The sequence below is a fragment of the Mycteria americana genome, chromosome 1, assembly GCF_035582795.1.
Source record: "Mycteria americana isolate JAX WOST 10 ecotype Jacksonville Zoo and Gardens chromosome 1, USCA_MyAme_1.0, whole genome shotgun sequence".
Taxonomy (NCBI): Eukaryota; Metazoa; Chordata; class Aves; order Ciconiiformes; family Ciconiidae; genus Mycteria; species Mycteria americana.
Window position 1 is genome coordinate 147869794 of NC_134365.1, and position 22089 is coordinate 147891882.

Sequence of the window (22089 nt, forward strand, 5' to 3'; positions counted from 1 at the left end):
CAGGAGAGGACATTGAATAAAGTGTTATTCATTAATGCTTCCTATTCTAGTACCTGATGAAATTATGGTACCTCTTGAGACTGAGTTGTATATAGACCTTCCAATAGTATCTAGGGAATGCTGCATTGAAATTTTGGAGGAGAAGTGAAAATTGCTAGCTCCAGCAATTTCAGAACAAGAGGAGTTTTAATTGCACTGCTTCTATTGGCTCATACGTTTTAAAATAGCATGAAACACGGATTCAACTCAATTTGAGTAAGTGCACAGTCAGAAATCCACCTGTTAAGACTGTTCAATTGTGTAGAGATAGATTCTTTACTGAGCTGAAGAGGTTATAGCTAAGATAGTATTTGAAGCATTTTTGTACATTTTACATTTAAAGAGCTGGCATTTATTTGTCTTTTTATCTCTTTCTTTTTTCAAGGTTTATAAAAAGAATGTTTTTGGAGAAAAGAGAAAAAAGGCTTGAGTTAAAAAATGACTGAATTCATATTTGGAAGTCCCTACCTTTTGACTTCTCAGTTGCTAGCATAGAAAAGTGCGAAAAGTATGTCTCTGCTGCAGTAACTATTGCTGTGGTCCGAAGGGGACATTTTCTGCAGTTTATAATTTTGCACTATTTTTCTTCACTGTATATTTTCCTGGAGAACAACACCTGCAAGTCATCATTGTCACAATTCTGCAGAAAGAGGCAATCTCTAGGATGCATACAGCTGTGTTATTCTGGCCACACAATCTCAGCTGTAGGCTCTACTTCAAGAAAGGAGGTAGGAGGAGGGCGCTGCTGGCACTTTTCTTCTAACCTTACAAGGTCAAAACCCAGGTGCAAATAAAATCCATTATCCACAGGACATTGTGCTAATTACAGCTATTGAAGGAGTGCAACCCACAGTGTAGCTAAACAGTGGGATTTCTCTCAGTGGTCCAGTGCTATAGCTATTCTGCCTCTTGGCACCCCTCCTTTGGTCCCTGATGCCGATGGGGCCTTGCACAGTGCAGTATCACTGATTTATTATTCCTGCTGATTCTGCTCAATACAGTCCTAAACTAGTTTTAAAGCTTCAGACACACTGAAGGTATACACCTAGCAATATTGTTTATATTCCTAAACTAACCCTCCTTCTTTGCAATATAAGGGAAAAGTGATAGCCTGCAATAAAACATAAAATTTATTAAAATATATAATAATTAATATTATGAAACAAGCACAACTGTAGATCTTTTGAAGTTCTTTTATAGTTACAATAGATCAATTTGTATAACACTTTTCAATTTGAAAGATTCAAAAAGTCTATCAAGAACCAAATATATGGCATAAAAACATAGAAGTTATTTAAGAGGAGCACTATTCAGCTTTGTTTTTGAACTTAATTGTTGTATACAATGTGTAATTGAAACTGTAGGAAAATTTTTTAGTGGAGACAATAAGCCTACCTTTAATTTTATGCCATGCTTAATTTTAACCAGGACACTGATATTGAAAGTTCCTATTGTTTCTAAAGGAGTCTTTTAATGATGAGAAATCCTGGGGCTTAGTTTTCCGTCTTGTGGGTGAGACAGCCCTGATTTAGATAAGTGTTTTGTCTATGGACATGAAACGCATAATCCAAATCAAAGGGTGGTATTGTAGAGAATGAGAGTGACTTCAGATCTTTCAAAAGGAAAAGGATGTTGCTCCTCTTGACTTTGGAAGGAAGGTAAAACATGTAAGGAAATTTAGGAAATGTCTCTCAGTTTTTCTTTAAAGACCTCAGTGCAGTCTTTAGCAGTATTATCCCTCTAAATTGTACAGATCTAGAAGCAAAATACAGCAGGTATTTTGCATGTCTTACACTAGTATCTAATTTACTTTCTGAGTATACTTTGCATTGGTTCTATGATGTTTGCAATGATGGAAATGAGTAACATGGACATAAAACTGTGATTGCTGTCCATTAAATGGCAATGCTACTTACCTGTTCTTAATGAAGAACTCATTCAGGTGTTAACTGAAAGTTTCGGGTTTTGTTGTAGCACAAAGAACAGCATCATCAGATATAAGCACAAGGAATCTTTTCTCTCTATTGATACATGTGTGTCCAGACTGTCCTCTTGCTCTTTTCTGGAACAGCCTGAATCTGTAACCGTCTATAAAAACCCAGCTGCTGTTTTCCTTAGCTCTTTCATGACATTCAAACTCTGGGCCATCTTCACGCTTTTTCAGTATCAAGTTCTTAAAGTCCAGCAGTGCTGTAAAGTCCTTGGTGTGAGAGCCAGGCTCATTACCAGAGTCCCTGCAGAGAACAGGGATTCTCTAATCTTTAAGATTACCGAAGGTAATCCTCTGTGGCATGGAAGATGATACACAGAAGAAAGATGTGAATGTAAAATGTAAAACCAGCTAAACCTGAGTGTGTACATTTGACAGACGTGCCTTTGTCTGTATTAAGGTAATATCAGAGGCCTGCTTGGCTTTAAGACACTGAGTTAATATGGAAACAAACCCCAATTGAACCTAGTCAATTTTTCTCAGCAAGGCCATTTTTCTAAGCTTGGAAAGAGTTATCTTGGCAGACATGCATATATAGATGTATGTATGTTATTAAGGGTGAAATGTGAAGTATATGGGGTAAAGGATGCCATTTCAGCTGTACTGATGAGGATTTATAGTTTGGATGGTAAATCTTAGATTTTAAAATGGAAAAGAAGAGAGCTATGTGTAATATGTAGAATTCTAATCTACTTTACATTGATTTTGAAAAAGAATTTATACCAAACATCAAGCTCACTTGATTATAATGCTTGCATTACTGATGAATTTGAAATGCTTGTATTAATGGTTTTCAGTCTGTGTAAAATAACTGCATGCTACGAAGTTCTGCAAATTAGAGATAGGATAATGGTCAGAGATGACAATGGAGATGCCTACAAAGCATATGTGGAGTTTTGTTTAATTTTATTTACTTGCTTTGTGCATTTGTTTATCATAAATTACAGAAGGTTCTTTCTAGAATCCTTGGCCACTTCTATTTTCGGAATATAGAATATTCAAACTCATTATGTTGTATTGGTGAGTTGCTGCAATACAAGAATACAGACTGCATAGCTGTCAGCAAAAGAGGTACATTCAGTTAGAAGGTAGCATTTGGACTATCAAACAAAACAAGACAAGGAAGCTATAGTAAGCTTCAAAACAATTAGGTGCAGAAGGTAATACTGGCTTATCTACTTTCCTTCCTCTGCAGACACTTTCCAGATAATACCCCCCTTTTCTGCACCTTGAATGGTGCAGCAGAGAGGATGAAAAAAATCCCTCAATCTGCAATATTCATATTGATTCATATTGATGAATCAGACACTGTATGATGCTGAAGAAAGTTACAATCATGCCCTAGAGATTATTTGTACATATATTAATAAATACATGTAGCACAGTTGCAGTTAGCACACCTAAACCAAAGAGGGGCACTAGCAGGAGTTATGAAACTGTTTTAAACAAGGCACTTAAACCATAGCAAAACATACCAGGTAGGCTCCAATTGAAAGTCAATTTGAGTTAAGTTGGAATCTGAATTTAAAGTAGCTGGAAATTCTAAAATAACTTAATGGAGGGACACTTTTTTTTTTTTTTTGAGTAATATTCTCTTGTTCTGCTCAGCTTCAAAGTAAGTTATGATAAAGTTGAATAATGTACTTTTATGGCAGGTGTCTATACATGGAACTATTTTTCAATATTTGGTCCCTAATAGTGCCATGTGTGGAGAAGCTGTGAAATTGAGCTGACATAGTTTTAACCTGTGAATCTAAAAATTGGAAAGAAAAAAATGTGTAAGCTGGGGCTTGTGTGCAGCATTAAAAGCTTTAAATGGAACCTACCTGAATATGTGCTTCAGGGCATGAGGGAATGGCTGGTCAGAGTACACTGCTGACACTATCCCTCGTTATACTAGTTTATTTTACCCTTCTACCGGGTAAGTTGGCTTTGAGGGGAGAGATGACCATAGTGATCACCTCAGGTTTTATGTCTCTTTTACAGATGTCTGGATTTGAAAGAAGCTTATGGATTTCTTTATGTCATTAAAATAACAAGTGCAGGATGTTCAGCAACCTGCCTTATTTGTTTCACACTTTTGGTAGAAAAGTAACAAGTTTAAATTTCACTTCTTCCTCTCATAGCAAAAAGAAAGCAATGAGCATTGAATAGTGCAATACTTAGAGTAACTGTCCTGCTGGTGGTATAGGAGTGGTGATGAAAAATGGTAAAGTTCACTTGATTAAAAGTGTTGAATTGAATGCAGTTCAATCAACTTTTTGGATAAGTTAACTCAAAACTTTGATTTAAATTTTTCTTTTTTTCTTTTTCCTATAAAGTCCATGTGTATGTAGTTGTGCAGAAACGTCACACTCAAAATGTTTCCATATGGGTAAAATTAAAAAATGTTGATATAATATGCCTGCAATCTATGACATACAACAATATTGAATGAGTTCATGCATGCCTTCTCCCCCTTACTGCCTATGACTTGAGGTTCCTTGTTATTTTAGGGACTGTTAATGGTTTAATTGGCCTTCATTCCATAGCTCTTTATTGACTGCAAATTTTGATTATCCAGGACTTCTTGATTTTTACACATAAAAATTATTAAAATATATTTAAGACTTGTAGACATTTAACAGATGAATATAAATGGCTTTGTTTAATGAGGCAAATCTGGATTAGTTTTGTGTGAAACAGAAAATTTCTGAAAGCTATGAAGGCTGTCTCCTGTAAGGCTAATCAAAACCATAACTATTTAGTGTTCACTTCTGCAGCCAGATTTGTTACATTTGCTCAGTTTGTGCTTTAAGTAGAGAAATGAGATATGCTATGGAAAGGAAGCCGCACATGTCAGTCTACCTATATTTGACAATGTGAAGCATATGGGAGACTGCACAGAGTTTTCTTTTGAAAATGGATGGGAAGCAAGGAGCTGGCTTCCTTCAGTAAGTTTTGCTTTAACACTATAATAGGGTGGTTTGATTACACCAAAAAGCTGGACTGAGAATCCTCACCCTAAAATTATTCATGATTCTGTAGCAAACTCCTGGTTTCAGAGTGAGAGCCTTTCTCTGGGAGAAAGTAGTGCAAACAGCTGTGCCCGTGTCAAACTGGGCCTTGCACAGATGTTTGTCCAAGGTCAGGGAAAAGCTGTTTTTAGGGCTTGTGTTGACATGAAAACAGGGTAGACTTTCTGCTTCTGCATTAGCTAGCCAGAGATACGGGGAAGAGAAAATGCAGAAAGTCTATCAGTTAAGCATAGGTGCAGCTTGTCATCCAGCATCAGAGCACGTGGAGGGGAAGTGGTCTGTGATGTTCACAACAAAGCAAGACTTTTCTGTAAGCAATCCACTTTTAAGCTTGCTGTTGCACAAGGTACTATCTCCTTTATATTTGAGAAAGTTACTGTTTACGAAGGCTGCTCATGCTAGGCCAAATAGCTCTATTAGTGAAAATCCCTTCCCTTTGATTTCTCAGTGCTTTGAGTAACAAACACGAAGCTTGCCGGGCACTTTGAGGTGATTGTTCAGGCAAACATATTAATGCAGCAAAGCCAAGGGTTAGGCTTGCTCTTGAGGGGGCAATACCAAAGAGACACCTGAGAACTAACAGTATTTAGATATAATAGATGTGCAATAGATGTGCTGCTGACAAATAAAAATTAGCAGCTGAGAAGGAGGCTTAAAGTGAGAGGAAACGTGTTAGTGAAGCAAACTCCCTTTTCTTGTTAGGATTCTTCCCTGATTTCCCAGCCCCTTCCTTTAGTAAGCTTAATTTGTTCTCCTCACATTGATTTTCAGTGCATTGGAGATTATAGTCACCTGGGCAAATTCTGTTTACTGAGGGTGAGGCTGTCTGAGCCCAAGGGGGGTGCATTATGTGTGGAGTGCGGGCTCTGGGTTTGAATTTGGCAGTCTCTGAAGGAGTGAGACAGCAGTGGGTGATAACTGAACACTGGGTTGAGAAGAAGTAGCTATGAATGGAAGCAGAAGGCTGGAAGAAACAGGGCTGGTGAATACTGCAGGTATCAAATCAGGCTTAACAAACCTCTACATCCTTCTGCTTGTACCTCTAAGTTAGGTGGAGATGCAAAGGCACCTTTTAATATCAAGAAAGATCCAAAGGCACCTTTGGATCTTTCTTGATAGATTTATTCCTATTAACTAAAACTGTTGAATACTTTCTTATACTTTGAGTTGATTTCACATTCCCTAATGATATTCAAAGTCATTGTCTTGAGAAATATTGGAGAGATACTTTTATGTCACCTTTTCTGGACAGAAACAGTAGAAGACCTTCTACTGTGCTTCTGCAATGATTGTGCAAAGCCAGGGCAGGTCCATGGAAAAATGAGTATGATCCATGAAGACTCGTCTGTCGTCTTCTTCTCTGTAGCCTAGGCAGCAGCAGCTCTTTAAGTGGCATGTCTGTATCTTTCTATGATCACACTTCCCAGTGGGAGGCTTTTTTTGCATAAAGAAAAAGGTCTTTCTGATTTCATGCTTATGAATTATTAAGCGTAGTTAGTATTGACAATAATGCCTGTAGTCTACCAAAAATAAAAGGCAGAATAGATATGCAGGATAAAATGTATGGCTTAGCTCATACATATCACATACTATTGATATTAGAAATATAATATTTAATTCATTGTAATAAATCCAGTTTCTTAATAACCATCTGTCTTGTGATAAAGGATGCGTTGCAGTAGGAGTCATCAAAAAAGTTACAATAGGAGTAATCAAAATGGATTGGTTATTACAATGTTATTCTTTGATACAGTTCACCTATGTTACTACATTTTGAGCATATAAACAAGCAAGTAAGAGTCTTTGCTATGCTTTTTAAGCTTAATTGTTTTTAAGATTGAAGACGATGTGAAGATGAAGTCAAGATGGGGTGAAGTCCTAGAAAATGCTTATTCTTCATTTCCATCAATTGGAATGAATTTAATGTGTGTAGGTTTCCATGTACATTAACCTAGTCTTGGGTTTTCCATGGTTCAGAGGTCACAGTGTTGCTGTTTCACTATTGAGTTAAACATCTACTGCGGAGACAGATGTTCCTGGGAGGAGAAACAAAATTTTGCTTCTGTTGTTAATTTCAGTGTAGTTCTTTGAAGCCTGCTGAGCCAATACCTAATTAAACTGCACACACGCTCCGAACAAATAAAAAAGAAATGCTGCTCCTTTCAGATAACATTTAAGGTGACAATTTCTCCTCAAGTGAAATCTACTTGGGGAAATCAATTCACTGCTGAAGCAGAAACTCTTTCCATAATACTTCATTATGTGAAGACATTACTATAGCCCACGTACAGTATAGGAGAGCGCATGCTGTTTGGAGATCTCGACTGTGTCTAGTCACAGCCATGGGACAAGTGGAGTTTCAGTCCTGTTTCTTTAATTTGAAGCCAGAGCTATATTCCTTGTCTACAGTAATATTATTTTGAGTAATGTGATGTCTGATTGTGCTACATGTAGAGCAGAAACCTCTTATGAAATGTTTGGAGGCTGTAGACTACTGATTAGTTTTGGAATTGAAAATTCCTTAAGTGTTCCTGCCTGACTCCTCTAATAACATCAGCTGTATTCATGTGTTCTGTTTTTGCATTAAGCCACATGTTTTGTGTCTTGGCTTTCTCATGCCAGAGCCTACCAGGAATGCTGATGTTCCAAGTTCAGTTTCATATCTTTAAACATGCATTAAAGTAACTAAAATACACATTGAGGCAAAGACAGGGGAAGGAAAATGAGCTGTGCAGTTCCTAATGACCAGTGCTACCTTAACACCATTTTTTAAAGGTTTCTGCCCCTCTGGTAAGGTTAGTCATCTTTTCTCTCCTCACCTGAAGCACATGTGGGCAGGTGCATGATTCACTGTGTATGACAAGAAGCCTAGGTCACAAAGAGCCTTTGGTGTCTCACGAGAACGCTCCACGATGCTTTTATAGTCCGTATGGATATACCCTTCTATTGATGTGCAGTTCCACTAACATCAGCAGAGCTCCTCATAGACAGAGAGGACCTCTGCACCCAGATCCACCTCCTTTGCAAGGTCAAAGCCTTAAAAACAGAGCAAGTAGGAAGCAGCTCACCTAGCATAGCTCCTGGGAGAGCAGAAAAAAATAGGAATTAAAGAAAAATAATGGGACAATTAAAGATATAAAATAAAATATCTATCTGGGATTGGAGGGGAGGGAATTTTTTTCTCATCTCACATTGTCTGCAAGATTTGAGCTTCTTTCTTGTTCCATAGTGGGATCAGCTCAACAGCTGTTTGGGGCTGCTGATGAGAAAACAAAACCAGTCTCCCGTTATTAATAGGTGTTGTTTAGGGCACTCACCTGAGACAATGGATATCCATGTTCAGAGCTCTACGCCAGGATGAAAATCTCAGTTTGCTGCTTATTGTTGAGGATAATTTACCATCCTGGAGTGAATAAGGATCATGCTTTCTCTTTGAACTCAATTAGAAAATCTTAACTTAGCCACACAAGGGCTTTTCCTTGGAAAGCTTTGGCTTTCATGAAATCAACTTTTAAAAAAAAAAGTCCTGAGTGACTTTTTGGTGTTCAGTTGTTTCTCAAAGTTGCTGCTCTGTCCCTAGAATGACCAGTCAAAAACCTGTATTTCAGTATCCACTGGCTCTGGTATGATTTTGAATCCAAACTAAGATCAAAATTATCATAATCAAGCTCTTTCTGCTTCCCTTTTTCTTATTGGAAGAGCAAGATCTTCCTTCCTCCAGTGTTTCCACAACACATCTTTTCTCTCCTTTTCCTTACTTCTGAACTCTGTCACTTCATTTTATTTGAATTTAAGAGTGTTCTATTATTTTTTAAGTATATTTTTAGAAGTCTGCTCATTTTGTGTGCACTTCCAGGAGCAGAGGGCCATATGGGTACCATGTGTGAATACTTAGGGGAATAATCCATCTGCCTTTATTCTGACCTATTATTTGGTAAATTGATCTCTGGGTGACCTGAAACATTTATTAACTCAAAGCAATTGACAGGAGCATTAATTGCCTTCTAATCTGTTTCTCTCAAAGTCAGACCAGAAGACTGGTCTCCACTGAGCAGTACTGTTTAACAGGGCCAAAATGAGAAGAGTAACTGTATGCCAATGGGAGCAAAGGAAGACTTGTGCTTAGAATAATGGGTTGTTACTGTAATGATGTATGGCAAAAGAGACTACTTGCCATAGTATAAAAAAATTTTCTCCTAGATTGTTACCTCTTTTGTTCAAAACTTCAGCTAAGGAACAGAATGTAGGAGTCACTGTCACTTCCTGAGTCGTGCTTAAGATCAGAAATACTTGCTGAAGACATCTGCTTTTTAAAGTCAAGTATGCAACATTTCTTAAGTCTGAGGTATGACTCATGGGAAAGCTATAGAAAATGGGTTGGTCTTTCTGAGCTCCAAATACCTGACTTCTTTATGTTGCCACATTGCTGAAAGTTTAGAGAAAACACAAGAATAAATTAGTTACTGGAAAAGGCTTAGGAGAAAAGAGAAGCATGTAGTTCTTCTAAGAGGATAGATGCACATTATAAACCTGGCATATTATTTTCCTTTGGTGTGTTCCTCTCTTAAGGGGACCTGTATAATATAATCTGGCAAAATTCACTGAATAAAGTTATGTTCTTTTATGTATTAAAGAACCATTGTGGTTTGGTAAGCAAACTTTGTATCTGTGGTGATGCTTTTGCCTTAGCAGAGAGATGTGAAACAGATCCATTCCCTTCCATTGTCCCACTTTAAATTTCTGTTAAAAAAAAATCTTAGCAATTAGTTACCCTCTCTGTAAAAAAGACACTAATTTGTCAATGTCAGGTTTGTGTAAGGAAAAAAGGCATCCATTTTTCTTAGCACCCTCAAACTATCTCATCCTTTGTTTTCAGATCGTCTGATGGCACCTTCTTGTATGTAAAACCAAAAATCAGCAAGTTGATCTGAATGCAAGTCTCTGGTGTCTTTTTGACAACCGCTAGATTGGTGTTATGTTCCTTCCCTATTTTTCTGGCTTATGTAGATTCAGAGAATGATACCAGGCTTATCTTTCAAAGTGTGAAGCTATTTATAGGATGTGGAGGTACTGTCTGTATGTTTCTTTTCAAGCCTATGCAACAGAAATTGATTTTTCTTTTCTAACTAGTACATCTTAGGACTTTAGCAGAGAATAAACAGGGGAAGCGTAAGAAACAGAGCACAATTATAAACTGGTATTTGTTTTCTGAACTGCAGGTAATGGAACATTGATTGGAGCATCTGCGAACGTTGTTTGTGCAGGAATTGCTGAACAGCATGGTTATGGCTTCTCTTTCATGGAGTTTTTCAGGTACAGTTTTAAACTTCTCACCTTAAACCTGTCATTTTTTTTTCTCTAGGCAAATAATGGATCTTCCAAGGAGAAATCTGGAGAAAGGGTCTATAAAATAGACCTGTGTTCCTAATTTGGTTTTGGCAACTGAAATGCGGGTGGAGAGCAGATCACTTTTTATTTTTGCATACTGTGGATAGAATGCATAAAGGTAGTGGGAGCATAGCATAGTGGAAGCCCAGGAGAAACAAAGCCTCAGAAATTCCTGCTTTGATTACCCTCAATCTTATCCTCAGCTCTGTAGTGATACTAAATTATTGCTTTGTTTTTAAATACAGTGTAAATGTAGTTTCTCATCTGCACATTTTCACGGACGTTCCATTGCCAGGAGAAAGTGGGATGTCCCAGTTTAGACTGAGTAGAACTTCACTCCATGATCCCATGAGTAAACCTATTTATCTAAAAGGAATTACTTCTTTTGGCCAGCTGCTTAGCAGCTATGAGTGAAAGTGCGATGAGCAGCTAGTAACAGCTCAAGTTGTTTAATAATTGTTTAATTAATAAATAATAATTGTTATTTAATAATGGAAGTTCCTCTGCAGGTCATTCATCAGCAGGTTTTTAAGGGACAAAATGTACTTAATGTACTTAATGCATACAACAGTTTAATATTTTCCAAACACCTCCAGTTTTTGAGACTGTGGTTGAAAGGTGTAAGCGGAAACTGGCAAATAGAGGACTAGACATGAAATTAAAGTTTAAAGTGTAGTTGATTTAAGTAAAACATAATTCCTTGCTTATTTTTCTGCATATTTAGGGCAAAGAGTACTATTAAGTTCACACCAATATTTTTTTCTCTTTTTTCTTTTTTTCTTTGCATTTTTTGTTTCTCAGCTCTATCAGCTTTCCTTTATATTGTTTACCTCAAAGCCTTCAAACCTGCGTAATTAATATGATTAATCATATGGGAGTGTCTGGAGCAGAGCCAATGATAACCCTAAAAAGAAAAATGATCTGAACTGTTCTTGCTAAAATTCTTGATATGAGCATGTGCTGCTCACAGCACAGTTTATCTCTTCGCCCATAGTCTTCTGATGGTATGTTTGAGAAAGAAAGAATGCCCATCAAATCAAAGTCTTGGTTATCAGGACCTCTGATACTGCAGTACAGTCTTATGTAGTATACAGAGATAGCTAATGGACTTCTTGGAAGTCAAGCCTTTGTACAAAAAAGATGGCTTGTGCATTGTTCTGTTCATGTTTCGCAGATGTTCAGCTTGTTATCTGGGGATTTAACATGTATTTAGTATTAACAATGTATCTTCTATGTATATTTTGTAATGAAATGTTCTTAAAGCTTCCAGAAACAAGGATATAAAGCCTGACTAGTCTCTTCAGCAGTGTTTACTGGAATGTATTCTTTGGAAAGATTGAAGACAATACACAGATGTTCTGAAATTACCTTCTATACATATGCTTTCAGTGGAAATGATTACTGGGGAAGGCTGTAGCCATTGTGAGCAAAGATGGGAGAACTGAATCCAGAGTGGTCACAGGAAGATAGCAATAGATATTAATTAGCAGAAAGAACACAAAAGCCCACTTTTGCTGGCTTCTTCTCAATCACTGAGCAGGCAGATCATGAGCTCCTTTATAATTTGTCTTAGGAAAATATTTGTTTCAGTCGAATGTGCCCCAGTTCAATATTTTCTGAGGCTTCTCCTGGCATTAAGAGGTATTATATGTATCCCTTGAGGATTTGGATCTTGCTTACTTTTATTTATGAAGGTTGTCTCAAAGCATGAAGTGATTTTTTTTCATTTCTTCCCTGTTTGCCCAGGATCACTCATTAGATGTCACATCCCTATTCAGGGTCCTCTGTGGTGCTTCTACCAGTATAGACAGAGACTGTTACTCTCTCATCTTGCAAACCCCTGTGAGTCACCAGGGAAAAATCATGGATACCATGTATGGGGAGATGATGGCCCTCTGCTGCCTGACTTTTGCTAGTGTGTCTTCAGTGCAACCTGGGCTGGTATCGTTTTGTCCTTCTCGAGTGTCTCTGTGCAGGAAACCCATGACATGTCTGTCCTGGGTGGCATCTGGGGTCATACAGCACAGTACACTACTTCCCATATCCTTCCTCCCTACCTGCATGCTAAACCAAAATTATGCAACTATGTTTAAGGGGGGCCTTTGCTAGAAGCAGCTTTTTTGCAAACCATGTCTTGACATGGTGTCTGAGGAGGAACTCTGGGCAGGGCTGCTAAGCATGTCTGGTGAGTACACCTTGACACAACAGGGGTGGAGAGGCTCTGGAGGCTGTGGGTGCCTAGTGGTGAGAGGCATCACGATGACTTTCTGTGCAGGGAGAGAAAGGAAAAGGCAAGAACCAGGCTCTGTGTCCTGTAAGAGGGCTGATGGGCTCATGACCTTTCCTGTGTGTGTCTTTGCACAGTGGCACTTGGTGCGGTTCGAGTTCCTCTTCTCTTTTTTAAAAGGGGAGCAGTGGCAGCCCAGCTGGTGTGTTGTATAATGCTATTCTGCTGTCCAGCCAGAGCCAGAGGTGGCCAGGTGTGATAACTTGCCTCGAATGCTGTGGTCTGACCACCTTGATGTGCTTCTATCTGGAGTGCCTTCAGCAGAAGAAATCCTGTGCCAGGGGCGTGCATGCCTGAATGACCACGAATGCTATAGTCTGTCAGAAATCTAGCATCCTGGGGAAGGTTCCCCTTCAGATCCACATCTAACTGCTTCCTTCCCTGGATCAAGAGTCCTACCTCCCCAAGGACCTGGGGGCACTCATCTCCTTCCAGACTGCTGGACATGGCTGGATGTAAAGTGTCCCATCCTCACCATCCAAGCAACACAGGCCCCTGTGCTGGAAGTGCTGTGCCTGTAAGGAGGTCCTAGTAGGACAGCATTTAGGTGGGAAAGATTATACTGAGAAAGGAGGGAGAAAGGCATAGATCCTCCCTCCCTGTCTTGAAGCACCTTAAAGCAGCCTGGGGTCCAGAGTACACTGCTGGCTGAGGAGATACCAGGTCCCAACCACACATGCCTGGCTGCGAGTGTGCTGGCCAGTGTCACCAAGTATCTTACCCAGAACGCGTTCAGGTCTTATTCCCTTCTCCCACATTACCCATCAACACATGTAGAAACCAGTTCTGTCTGAACAGTGCTCACAAGGGGAAGAGCAAGATTGCCTGTGAGAAAAGATCCCTCGGTTGTTACGAATTCAACGTGCTGTTTCTGGCCCTTGTGAGTTTTTCTTGATACTTCATTATGTTCCACTGAAATAAAAAGATTCCCATGTCCCTTAGAATATACAAATACTGTAAAAAACTTACTTTATCACCATGAAAATATTTTTACTTTTGAATCTGTTATACATGGTGGTAGGGTAACAAAAAGGGGCTTCTACTAGTATATCAGCAGCAAAAGGAAGATTAGGGGACATGCGGGCCCGCCACTGAATGGGGAAATGACCTGCTGACAAAGGACATGGAGAAGGCAGAGGTTCTCAGTGCTGTGATCAGCAGCACAAAGTCCAGCTGGAGGCCAGTCACTAGTGGTGCTCCCCAGGGTGCTTGTGATCCTCGGCGGTGCCGTCCAAGCTCAACCATTCTGGGATTCAGCTTTTAGCCAGCCCCAGAAATCTGAAGGCAAAAAATGAATAACTGCCACTGGATGATTCATTTGGACTACCTCAAATTCAAAGGAAAGGAAGCAATGTTAAGACCAAAAGAAAATTGAAAGTCCTAGGAAGATCAAGCTCAGAAGCAGCAATTTGCTTAAAGATGCTCTTGCATTTTTGGAGTCAGTCCAGCCAAATTACACTCCTTTTCCACCTTGGAAACTTCCTCATCAAACTGTATTTATGTGTTTTAATCTTTCCCACTGAAAAAATCTTATATGTACCCTAACTTTTCATTATCATTCTAGTAATTCAGAAAGCAGAGCTGAACGCAATATTCCAGGCACAGTCCTCTTATTTTTTACCATTTTACAAAGATAAGATTAAATACAAAATACAGCGCTACTTGCCTTTTTGTCGTTAATCTAGGCCATTTCAAATTCCTGTTTAATTTACTATTCACTGTTAAATTCAAGTCTCTTTCAGCTTTCATGTTACTTACTTGAGTGTATCTGTTCCCCCCTGCCCCCAAGTTCTTATACTTTTCCTACAATGTGTTTCTAATTAACATATCATCAATGGGCAGAGATAAAAGGGAATTGGTGTGCTATGTGATCTAGTAAGTGAATTGGAGGCTGGACACAAATATTTAAGTGGTAAAAATAGAAATAATTGTGAGTCTGGGGTTTGGAAAAGGAGATAGAGAGCAGTGGGATATTTGCTGTACGTGGTCAAGGGTAAACATCAGAGCAAACAAATGAGCATTATGCCTCTGGAGAGAAGAACACTTTTTTTGGTAGTCTTGACCCTGTAGAAAACACCAGATGTGTTAATAATATGAAGGTAATTGCTCAGGGACAGCATATATGAGTAAGCAGAAGGCAGGGAAAGATAATATGGATATTATGATTTTTAGTCTAGTTATCAGAGAAACATTAACTCATAAATAAAAGCTTAAAATAAAGAGAAAACTCCAAATGTAGGACAGTACTATTTCTCTTGGCAAATGGTCAGATAAGTGATTTTATATTAATTAAGACTGTAGAATAATCAAGAGAGCTTTGTTTTTCTTGAGGAATAAGATAAAAGAAATAGCATTGCAGATATCTCTTCTAATCTAGATGCTTCATCTCATGTTAATTTTTAAATTTTTACTAATGTATCTCTGAGTGTGTTTGTTGCAATATAGCATTCCACTAGGTCAGTCTACCCTATGGAATATGAAAACAGAAATCTTTCCATTACCAATGAAAAATTTGGTTCCAGCTTCATAGCATAAGAAGTTCTCATTGCTGTAGGGGCTTTAATTATCTGTTTCCACTTGCTAATAAAATTTCCAGCTTGGTTTTAATTTTCTCTTTAAGAGAAACATTTATAACCTTATAAAAATACATAGTATTTCAAACATAAGATAAGTCATGTTCCTTCATCCTATTGTAATTCAATACCAATCAATCACCCCTGTGTGTCTGTGACGCATGATGTGATTAAAAAAAAGAATCACAGATAAATACTGAACCTATTTGATGCAAAAAGAAAGTGATTATTATGGGAAATACTCTAATTTTATTTCAATCAAATTTTGGCTGACTGTGAATATATCATGGTGCGGGATATATAGGTAAGAGAAGAATGGATTGGATAACTCTATGTAATGGGATAAGAATATGGGAGAGAAGATTTGATACATGAGGAAATCAGTCTGCCCAGAGGAACAGGGTATGAGCCTAAGGACCTAATTTAGATTACAGTGGTAAAGTTAGCTGGGCATGATCCTGAAAGCATTGTGCATATTTTCAGGTTTTGCATTTTCCTGTCATTGCTCTCCCTTTATATGTCATCTGAAGAGCTGAATTAATATTCTCTGTCTTCTCTGGGAGTAGCAATAATTTGGAAGTGTCAAAAAATATTGGTTCCTGATAATAGCTTAGGAAAGAATTTGTTTTCGTCATAGGATTTGTCTTGGGAAATTTTCACAGCAAAAATATTTACAGTAGGATATCCCATTTATCCCTGCTTGAGAGCACTCACCCATAAAGACTGTGAAACAGTGCTTCCCGTGAGAACTGTCATTCATGCATGTGGGAGGACAAATGTGATGTTCTTTGCTACCACCTGTGTATCCTATTTACACAACTTATTGAAAATAACTGTTTTAAAAAAACATTGGGCTCTGTAAAGCCATATCAATGTCTCTACTTGATTAAGTGTTAGACAGCCATAGTCCTTTTCATTTCTGTTAATTTAGTGTCATTTTTCCCTATTTTCTTGCTATTAACACCACTCTATGTCAAACACTGTTGCTGTTTTAAGGCTGATTCTGATCAGTATAAAAACAACCCTACTATTTTGGGTGTGAATTTTGGTGATGGAGACTTCAGCTGAGCAATGTGGTATCCAAACACCTGAACACAATTCACCTGTGTGCTTTCTGATCAACTGTGCAGCTGCAGAAAATAGAATTTTGGGATGTTCAAAGTATCTAATGAAGATTCAATGAACTCTTGAGTAAAGGTTTAATGATTATGATACACAAATTAGCTCAATCTCATTTCCCACTACTCTTCTGATCAGTAAGGGAGAGTAATTGGTCATGGGTTAAATGTTGATATTTGACACGATAACAGATTTCTTCTGTTCAAATAAGTGCAAATGCAACATTTGAGCAAAGCCCTCTCAACAAACATGTTAGTGCACAATTCCAGTTTGGGCAAGTTTTAACTTTTCTCAACTTTTGCTTCATAAAATTTCTATCTTTAAGAATCTGGATCTTTTAGGTTTACTACATCAGCTTGTTTTAATCTTTATCTTGATTTCTTTACATGTGTAAGCAAAATATTAGAAGGCGCTTTTTTTCAAATAGCTCATTTTAATCACAAATTTCAAATCCAATTACATATGAAAATCTCCATTTACTATCAGACTTGGGGAACTGAGTTTAACAAATGTAATTTAGATTTTAACATCCTATTCACTATTATGCTAGGAAGGGCAAAACTATAGACCATCTTAATTTTCAGTTGATCACTCAACAAAGTAGAAAGGTAGTTCAGCATGTATTCATCTTTCAATATTAGGTTCTAGGCTGGGTTTGTTAAGAAGAATGCCAGTTTTCTTTCCGCTATCCAAGAACAACCATTGCAAGATTTTAAATTGTCAGTGTTGATCTAATGACTGCTCTCAAACAAACAAATGTTACATTGACATCTGTGACAGTTGAGTAAAGTGAATGCTGTTTATTTTAAACAGTTGCATAGCTTGTGTCAAACCCTATGAAAGTAAGTATTCCTGCAATAGTGTGGTGCAAACCATTTTAAGAATAATTCCTGAGTTATGGGTGGGGTTATTTTTTAATGTTTCTTTTGATTTTATTTAAGGTCAAGAAACACTGTAAGTGAAAATGTAAACAAATGTGGGTTTAGGTTGTTTATTTTTAGGAAAAAGGGGGAAAAATAGTATTTTGAACCCTTAAACGTGAGGATATTTCCTTTTCCAACTTGAAATAGGATTTGTCTGTATCATGTGAAGTTTTTCATGGAGCTTAAAATGCTCCTATGTCTTCTAAGTAGAGCCAATATCTTTGAATTGTTTGGCCTGTGGACATACAAGTATTGCTTGCTTCTTCTCTTATTGCTGTGAAGTCTTTTGGATTAACAAATTAGTTTCCAGTACAGGTAGATGGGATTTAAATACTTATCATCTTACTCATCTTAAAATAAGGTTATGTGATTCAGGTATTAAAATTTTATTATGGTTTTATCTTTTATAGTCTATGAAATGTGTGTGTTTCATCCTCTAAGTTTTTGAAAAGGGACATTTAAAATGCCATTGCAACGATCCAGTGTTTCATTGGGCTCCATAGGAAGCACTGATCCTCCAGACACATACACATAATTTTAATATTATGGGGTAAGCTCATGGAATTAGTATCTAATCATAGCATCATAGAAAAATCATAGAGAAATTCAGGTTGGAAGGGTCCTTAGGAGGTTTCTTATCCAGCCTTGGGCTCAAAGCAGGGTCAGCTATGGGCTGCATAGAAACAGCACAGCCGCTTAGGGCAACCTGCTCCACTGCCTGGCTGTCTCTGTGGCAAAAATGTTTCTCCTCTCTTGTTTCAACTTGTGCCAGTTTTCTCTCACTGCCCTGCCACGTACCACCGTAAGGAGTACAGCTCCAGCTTCTCAGTAGGTGCTTCTCCAGCCTTGTAGGTGCTGGGCGCACTGCTAGTGCCCCTGAGCCGTCTCTTCTCCAGGCTGACCCAGCCCAGCTCCCCCAGCCTCTCCTCAAGGGGCAAATGCTCCAGCCCCCACTGCCTTGGGGACCTCTGTGAGGTCCCTCCAGTTTGTCCATGTCTTTCCTGTGCTGGAGGACCCAAAACTGAACGCAGTGTTTAGATGTGGTCTAACAGGCGCTACGTAGAAGGGAACAATCCCTTCCCTAGATCTAAGACCCATTCCCCTTTTCATATAGCCGAGGAGGCTATTGGCTGCCTTTGCTGCTGGGGTTCCTGCAGGCTCACGTGCAGATCACCACGCCAGGGCCAGGGCCTTTCTCGCACAGCTGCAGAAAGTTGCTCTGTCTCCAGATGGCATTGTTGCAGGGGCTCTTCTGTCCCCCTGGACAGGACATGGCATTTGTCCTTGTTGAATTTTATAAAGTTCTGGTCTTCCCATTCCTCCAGTTTGTCCAAGTCCTGCAGGATGGTGGCCCTGCCTTTCACCTTTTCGACCAATGTAAGATTATAGTCTAGTATTTCCAGTGCAACTTTGCACAACTGTTGTGGTGTGCAATGATATCCAATATTAGTATTCAAAATGGTGCCAATATAAGGAAGCAACTGTTTGGAAGTATCTGTTTGTGTTGAAATGGGAATTTTGATTCAGCCTCACATGTAACTCTTCTCATTTGATCTTCTGTTTGATCTTCTGTGTTGGTCTTATTTAAATTATTTGAATAATTTTAAAAAAAAACCCTAAATATGCCCCGAATAGTTTTCAAATAATAGATCTGGCTACAAGACATTGACATCAGTTAATTAGGTGAGGTTTTTGAGCAAGGAAACAAATAATAGTAAAATGTGATATATGCAACAAGTTTATATAGCTTAAGGTATAAATTACAAAAATGTGCAATGTTCAATTTGTATAATACTTCTCATTCAAAACATTATTAATTGAAGAATGTCTCATATAATCCTCAGTTTCAAGCCTTTCATGCTGAAGGTTCCCAGAATAGTTTAAAGGTGGTTATAAATTGTATAGTCTGTGCATATATGTATACCTGAAACACATGGAGAAATTGAATTAAACTTTTATTGACATAAATTTTGAGTATGGGTCAGTAGTGGCCAAGCATGAATGCTAGTACCTCAAGTGAGTAAAAGCATTGTAACCCCATATCATCAAGATACTTGACTGTGGAATGACTATCAGATACAAAAATTCATTTTTTAGGGGAAAAAAAAAAAAAGGCAAGCTGAATAATAAACCCAAACCATATCAAGATAAGAGCCGGATCAACTTTTCTCATGTTCAAAAATATTCTTGTTTTAAATTCTGAAGTGTTGCACACCATTTAGGAGGTCTGATATATAATCTCTGGATTGTGTCATAGGACTTCAGGACTATCTTTCCCTTCCATTAGTGTAAAGCTACTGTTACTAGCCTCATATGACTACAGCACATTAGCTATGAAATCCAGAATGTCTCCTGATATAAGTGGTTATGAAAAAATAAAAAGTCCAATCCACCCCTTGCATTCTGAAGTCTGCTATTTTGCATACGTACCGACCCTCCAAACCCAAAAGTTCTCTATTGAACTTTGCTTGTGTGGGCTTCAAGAAGGTGTAAATTGGGGGAAAGTCTGCACCAAATGGGACAGAGACAATCTATGGAGAAGGCTGGGGGTTTTTGCAAATCAGTGGTTCTTTGGAACTCAGAATCTTTGAGGTGTTCAGAAATTCATAAATTTGAAAGGTTAAATTCAGGAGGATTACAGGACAAGGTCTAAAGATTATTGGTCTGTCATGCAAATGAGTAGTGAATGTAATTCTAAAAGCTCTTCCCTAAATGTTACATAGATGCTGACTCCTCACATTTCTGGTGTATTTGCAGTATACCTTTTTTCCTCTTGTGCAATATTATATGTATACATAATATGCATAAAGTTATCCATCCAGTTCTTGCGGATATTTTTAGTTTACTGACATTACATATCACTAAAGTAAGGAAAGAAAACAAATACACATATAAAAATAGAGTATAGAGAGAAAGACTGTTTTGGATCACACTAAAACCAGCTGAGAATTTAATTTTTATTGTTAGCTGAAATGCAGGGTACAGATCCTGGTTTATTCTGAAGAACATAATAGTTGCATCCAGTATGGATGGAAGAATTAAGTTTGTTACTAGAGAATTTATGATCACACTAGTGCTCCTACTAGATGTACGGGTGATAGGAGTGATCATGTTTATAGAGTATTCTGTTAGAAATTGCATGCAATGGATGTCGTAAGTCACAAACAGTATAAAATAATTTAACACTTTAAAACCAATCAATGAACAGTAAGGAGCGTGGTAACTGTAATGTATTTCTGTAACATTTACTGTAACCCATTCTTGGTCACCTTTCTAAATACAGGCTACCAACTGAGTCAATACTTAATAACTTCCCAACAGCACTTGGAATGAAAATAATTTTAAGAGTAATGATTTCTAGATATTTTTGGAAGTGTCAGAAAGCAGATGTCCTGCGTGGTTTGTACAGTTCTACTCCTATACAAACTATTTCATGCAAAGGTTTTGAAAATAACTTGGATTGTGTCTTCCTTCATGGAAGAAAAGACATAAAATTCTGACCCAATGCATCTGTACTAGTTATGTCATTGGGCTGATACAATCTGTTGGGATAGGAGTAATCTTTCAAGACTTTATATTAATCTACAGTATTCTACAGTGTTAATCTACATTAAACAAATTTGCCTGAGCACACCTGGAGAGCACTGCATTCCAAGCTTTCTATTTCAAATACCTGGGATGGATTTTTCTCTGTGTACATACTTATAGCTGTATTGAGTACAGAGCGAGTCTGGAACTCCTACACAGGTAGTCTGGAAAGATGAACCTCTTTCTTGTCTATTCCAACCAACATTTTCTAATTTTACTTCATGTTCAGTACAGATAGCAAGGGGAAGCTAGAGAGTAGGAAGGGAAAAGTTAGATTAAAGAAACCGGGAGCTATGCTGAGGCATTCTGGAAACATGAAGGGACAGCTTTCATGCAGTCCAGCATGAAAATACTAGTCCTTTTTTCCTGAGAGTGGAAAAAGCAAGGAAAAAACAGTAATCTCTTTTGGCTTCTCATAACAGACACTTTTCTAAAGTATTTTGAAGAAATGATATCCCATTTTTAATAATAGAACAATATATTCATCTGTTTAGCTAACCTCTGGCCAATATCACCAACTTTTAAACACGTATAGGCTTTCTTTACCTTCTCACACAGTTAATGACTACTTTCTTCTTGGTCTATCTTCTCCACTACTCTGTGGTACTCCTGTTACCAGAACCCGTCACCAGGATCCATGCAAATAGAAAAAGGTGCGTTCCTATCGTGAACTTTGGCTTGTGTCTGCTTGTAGCAAACAAAAATGTTAAACTGGGTTCATAGGACACTTCATACTTGCCTGGTTCATATTTTGAAATGATAGGCCAGCTGCAAAACTAGGAAGAAAAAAAAAAATTGTAATTTTTTGAGTTCTAGAGAAAAACTTGACTGTACTTGAAGTGACTTAAAGGTGCATGGTGCAGATATGAGCTAACATGGTCCGTCACCCCTGGGTCCTTGTCCCTCAATCTTCCAGTTTGAGAAATGGCTTGGAATGTGCTGCATTTCCAATCTGGCATTCCTATTTGCATTTCCTTCCTATAGAAACCAGGGGAGGGGAGAGGAGAAGGGTAGGGGGAGAAGAGGTGAAGAGAGAGAAGGAAGGATGAGAGAGGCCGTTGAGCACCCAGGCCTCATTTCAGGTTGGAGCTGGTACATGGCTAGAACATAGCCTGTTTAGAGACTCACACTGCTCATGTTCTTGAAGCAAGGCTTCTTGTACTGC

The 22089-nt window shown here is 38.1% G+C and overlaps 1 protein-coding gene across 1 annotated transcript in view; it reads left to right on the top strand.

Moving 5' to 3' along the window:
- The window catches only part of OCA2 (OCA2 melanosomal transmembrane protein), a 181291-nt gene that overhangs the window by 126994 nt on the left and 32208 nt on the right, over window positions 1-22089 (top strand). Inside the window, exon 22 of the mRNA XM_075491924.1 lies at window positions 10266-10359. Within this exon, the coding sequence (XP_075348039.1) occupies window positions 10266-10359 (94 nt within the window). The remainder of the gene's footprint in view (window positions 1-10265; window positions 10360-22089) is intronic.